Below are 5,339 nucleotides of genomic sequence, written 5' to 3' on the forward strand. Positions count from 1 at the left end.
CATTGTAGAGATCTCCACGGCAAAAGAGTGATAATTACGGGGCCAGTCATGGGCCTGCGCAACCAGGGGCCCAAAACTTAGGGAGCCAATCCAGTGCGTGTGCATATTGCTGGCCCAGTCTGTAGCGCCGAATACTATCCGGTGACCCCCGACCCAACGGCGAACGGGGGTAGCGGCGGCCACGATGATGAAGGGAAGCTAATTTCTCGATCAATCCTCCGCACGGCAAAGCTAGCCTCAAACTAGCCAATCTACACCTGATTTTATTTTTTTGAAACGGAGATGCTCTTACACCACATCCATAGTTCATTTTGCAGCTAGGCATTGGACATATATACATGGGCGTTTATTTACAACATGATTCTGATTCTGAGTTATTATTTTACGTATGTAAAGTTTTATAGTTTCGTATATGATCTGTTTCTTGTCTAAATATCATATCGAGGTGAAGATGATGAGAAGATGGAATGGACTGCTACATGACAGGAGCCGAGAGGGGTACGACCGTTTGGGCCCTCTTGGCAGCAGGAGATGCTTCACGTACCGGCCCATCGAGCGCGCGAGGACCGAGGACTAGTCGTTGATACGTCAGGCCCCACCTGTCTGGCTGGCGAATGAGAACGCGAGTAGACCGCGGCGAGATACGCCAGGCCACGCTGTGTCTCCTCGGCCCTCGCCGCCGCCCGGCCGCTATAAAACGAGCGCCCCCGGGAGGACACAGCCACCCTCTCCCGTCTCAGCTCTCACCACGTCAGCCGCATCCCAGCCGCACGTGCCCCCGTCGATCGCCATCTTCCCCGCTCCTCTCCTCCCCTCCCTCATGGCGCCCACGCCCTTCTTCCTTCTCGGCGCCGCCTCGGAGGACACGTCGGCCCATGCCGTCGCGCCGGACCACTCAGATGCGGTCGCGCGGGCGGCGTCCGGGCCGGGGAGGCAGCAGGCGGCTTCCGGCGGCGGCGGGACGCCGCTCAGTAAGACCCCGAAGCGCGGCCCCGGCGTGGCGGAGCTCGAGCGCCTCCGCTGCGGCTGCGGCGGGGCGCCGCCCAGGAAGACCCCGAACCCGCAGCGCGGCCTCAGCGTGGCGGAGCTCGAGCGCCTGTGCTCTGGCGGCGTCGATCCGCAGCACGACCTCAACTCCGTCGTCCTGCAGCAGCACCACGACTACCTGCCCGCCTTCGACGCCGCCACCGGATCGTGCTACTACTCCCCGCTCCTGGGAGATAGAGAAACACGGCCCCCTGCCGCCGCCACCAACAACGCGCCATACTACTCCATCCACGATCTCGCCGCCACCTTGCCGGCCGCTCGCAAGGTACGTGCATTGGCTCGATGCGTTTGCAAAGCTGGGCATCATTCATCTAGATTTTTCAGAACTAACTGATGACTATGTTGCAACAACGGATCGACATGCAGGAGACGGCCGGAGAAGGGTTCGCGGCAGCGGAGGGGAGGAAGGAGGTGCGGGAGATCGAGTTCTTCCCGACGAGGGTCACCAGCCACAGCGGTCCCGACGAGTCCGAGCTGCGCACGACGCCGCCCTCCTCCTCGTTGCCGCCCGGCGGCGTCGGTGGCTCCCTGGACCTGTCCCTGAGGCTCTAGCTAGGGTTTGGACCTCCGATCAGTATCCGGCCGTAGATCCATGAACGAATTCTTGGATTGTTTTGATTAATGCTTGTCATTTCGGGAGCTATAACAGTTTGCCAAACATGCATGTATCGGATGAAACATGTATGTAATCCATATTAATTAAAATCTATAAATAGACTTATATGGAACGGATGGGATACTAGCCCGTTTCTTTCCTTTTTAATTCATTGTCATTTTATGAAATTCAGAATATTATTTGGTTCAGGAATATATTTCTAATTCATGAACATTTATTCAAATATATGAATATTTATTGGATTTATGTACATTTTTATGAACCTTTTCAATTCATGTGTATCTTTTCATATTCATGAACATCTTTTGAACGCGGTCATTTTCGGAAATTGGGGAACTCTTATGAATTCAAGAATAGTTTTAGAAATCTTCCAACCATACTTGGAATTCATGAATATTTTTCTTTCAGCCGGCAAGCACTAGAAAGAAAACAGTGGAGCGAGAGCTACGACAAAAATAGTAGAGCAAGTTTTTTTTTTGGAGAAACAATGGTAGAGCAAGCTAAAATACACAAGCGATTGCGCTGGAAAAAAAACAGCAGTGGGCCCAGCCCATAGCGCAAGGGGCTGCACGAGCCCTTCTCTTGGGGCATAGTGAGTAGGACTGTAGGAGAACGTAATCTCAAAATAAAAAGTGAGTAGGAGGACTCGGTGTCGGTGTGCTAAATAATAAGTGTAAGAGCGATTCTAGCATTTGCGTCACTTTTTGCTGATCGCCATAATAACTGCTATGTTGGTGAAAACACATGAAATGATACCGTAGCAGAATTGCTACAAACATTTGTATCGTAAAAGTTTAAGGAGTTCGCTCTAAAATCGAGCCCATAGCTTCAAGGAATCGCAAAGTGTAGTCATACATGAAATGTCTCATATATTTTTTTCGAGAATGAGGAACTCTCCCATGTGAGTTTCTTGATCTTTCGATTCCTGCTTTCATTTTTTTAGTTATCTCGCATGTATTAATCCTCGGTTGTAGCTTGCTTGGTTTGCAAGAATTGTTTTGTAGTCGCATTGTTTTTCTTTTATACATGAAACTTTGGCTGTAGCTAGCTCGGTTTGGAGTTGTGTCATCTTGCAGTTCATTTCCTCGACATCTAATTTGATGTCTGGAATATTTTCTTTCATTGACATTCAGGTAAAAAAACAAACAACAATGGATGTATCTAATTCGTTTCGGAAAACTTGTACAACTGTATAGTAGCCTCATGGCCTCCCTGAACCCTTTCTTGCATATGCATGCATCCATATTGTATTATACTGTTACTATTGTGAACAATTGAAATTGGGGTGAAGGACGTGCCAAACCCTGTCGGGGCGGACAAAGGGGGAGCGAAGCCACATATGAAGCCTTTTGATATATGTTTAGAGGTGAATATTAGTATTTTCAAATAGCCAGCACATCTCTCAAATATTCATCAAGCTAAAGAATACAATTAGCCTTGTAAGTGGAGGGAGGTAGTGCCGACGGTAGGAGGAAGAATGTATGTTGTAAATATCACTAAAAGTGATGAATTTATAATCTATATGATACTATATACTTTATTATTCCGTAACAAGGCACATCTCATTAGCTATATCAAAAAAAATTCAATTTAATAAACCGTTCTAGATTGCTTGTTTCATCTATGTGAACACCTAATGTCACGCCCATGATTTTCTTCAGTACACTCCAAAGGTGTATGGCTTCCATCTGTTATCAGACATTGTATGTTAGAAATGACTAAGTTTGTCCTTAATCCGCTTTTGTTGTCCATGTCGGATGCGTAGTGACGAATGGCATGGCCACACACTCATACCTACAGTATCCGTGTAAGGGTGAGATGCTTAATGCATCACCATGTGATGAATCCAAACACTTGTCTCGAGATGCAACATTTGGTGTGTCTTTAGTCACCTACGATTGAAAATTGTGCATATTTTATTCACCATGGTCACCACAGCCAAAGGAGTAGTGTCAATTCTTTCTGCAAAATATCGAACTTTTCAATATCCATTGAATACGATTCAGCTAATGTTGCAGCATGTTACTCATGTGTAGACATTGTTTGTTCTCCTACATAAATGATCATATGAATACAAAGAAAATATCATACAACATCTATAACCTTTGATATCAAGAACCACGACGAGCATAACTAGACGATCCTTTGCACTTGCTGCGGTATTAACTTCCAGGAATTAGGATATGTTTTAAGCATAGATGATTATCATAAGAGATCCTGACCATATCATAAATTTCGTGTTCTTGAAAACGCACACTTCTTCAATCCAAAACACAGACGGAATTCAAAATCCAGTCAAGAGATTAATTTGATCATTGCTACAACGAGGAAAGTGCTTTCTTCCTCAATTTACCTTGTGCAATCATCAGGTCGTTGAATAGTCTAGGGATGTAGCACTTATATTGAGCAAAGTCTCAAGCTTGTCATCCCAGCACTCTGTTTCTTAGATGATTCTTTTGGTTTAAATTTAGAAGAGATGGAAATGAAATTTGCATTGAGTCCACATAATTGACGCGCCAATGGCCTCCATGTATTTTTTATATAGAAATCAAGCAAATTATACCGAGCAGAAACATGTTGCGGATATCTGGGATTCAACTCGACGAAGCTTAATGTCCTTGAATAATTCCAAGTTGAGTGTGTGGACATGATGACATGGGCACACACCATCTTTTGTAGATGACAAATGGCAACATGGAGAAACAACTCACATGTCTTTATGGCAAGGCACTTGCTTAAAAAATGAATAAACTATTCTAGCACGCCGGCCATTAATCCAGAAATCATGAGAAATGATGCGTGGACTTGTGGAGCAACATGACAAAGTGTGTTTATTTTCATTAAACCAAATGTATGAATGTGTTCTGTTACTTATGTTTCTTCCTCATCCCCCTCAAAAGTTGTGGTACTAATAGGTCCGGTTTGGTTTGCTACAAGCAATCAGTTGTAATACATGCATGTTAGACTCTTATGGCTCTTCAACTTAGCCCAGAAATATTTTTTATGTTTTTCTCACCTCATCCATAATTGATCATTATTTTGTGCTCTCGGTTTTGTGACCCAGGAGTACACGACGATGGGAGGGGTAACCCAACGAGGAACCTCAGCCGGAGGGTTGTTCTTATTCAAAGAGGAATTAACCCTTCTCAAACAAACTTTATCCAAATGTTGTTGAAAAAATGATGAGGGAGAGAGATATAAAGCATTGTTTGTCTGTGCATCTCAACACAGAGAGGGTGGCATATATCTTTTTCCGGCAATGCTTGAACTAGGAACTAACAAAAGATTTGGGGCTGGTGCTTCACTCGCTCATGTTTTCCCTGAGTCTGGTTCGCCAATAGTCCTGGTACTGTTGATGAAGTTTTCAGTGTGTGTTAGCTAGTCCAGAAACTTGAGCTCATTTGGTTGTTGGCAATGGAAAACCCTTGCCAGTAAATCTTCTACTACTGTAGGAATGCCTAGCAGTGGCGGTTGCAAAATGGCCAGCAGTGGCGTGCGAGCTTCTTTGGGCCGCCCGCCACCGACCTCCTACCACTGCTAAGGGGGCATCAGTGTGGTGGGTGCCCGCCCACCACTGATAGGTCCCTAATAGTGGCGAGCGGAGAAACTTACCCGCCAGTGTTGTCGTAGCAGTGGCGGACATCCATATCTATGGCGGGCGAATCTCCGCGCCCTC

General features: G+C 45.9%; 1 protein-coding gene across 1 annotated transcript; it reads left to right on the top strand.

The window, feature by feature from the left end:
• The first annotated feature begins 616 nt into the window (after positions 1 to 616).
• Positions 617 to 1,599, top strand: LOC125536872 (uncharacterized). Its single transcript, XM_048700149.2, has 2 exons — positions 617 to 1,312; positions 1,414 to 1,599. Exons 1-2 carry the CDS (start codon positions 821 to 823, stop codon positions 1,597 to 1,599), a joined length of 678 nt encoding a protein of 225 aa, XP_048556106.1. The 5' UTR covers positions 617 to 820.
• The last annotated feature ends 3,740 nt before the right edge of the window (positions 1,600 to 5,339 follow it).

Source organism: Triticum urartu, chromosome 1A (assembly GCF_056163025.1).
Source record: "Triticum urartu cultivar PI428250 chromosome 1A, HENAU_Tu73, whole genome shotgun sequence".
Classification (NCBI taxonomy): domain Eukaryota; kingdom Viridiplantae; phylum Streptophyta; class Magnoliopsida; order Poales; family Poaceae; genus Triticum; species Triticum urartu.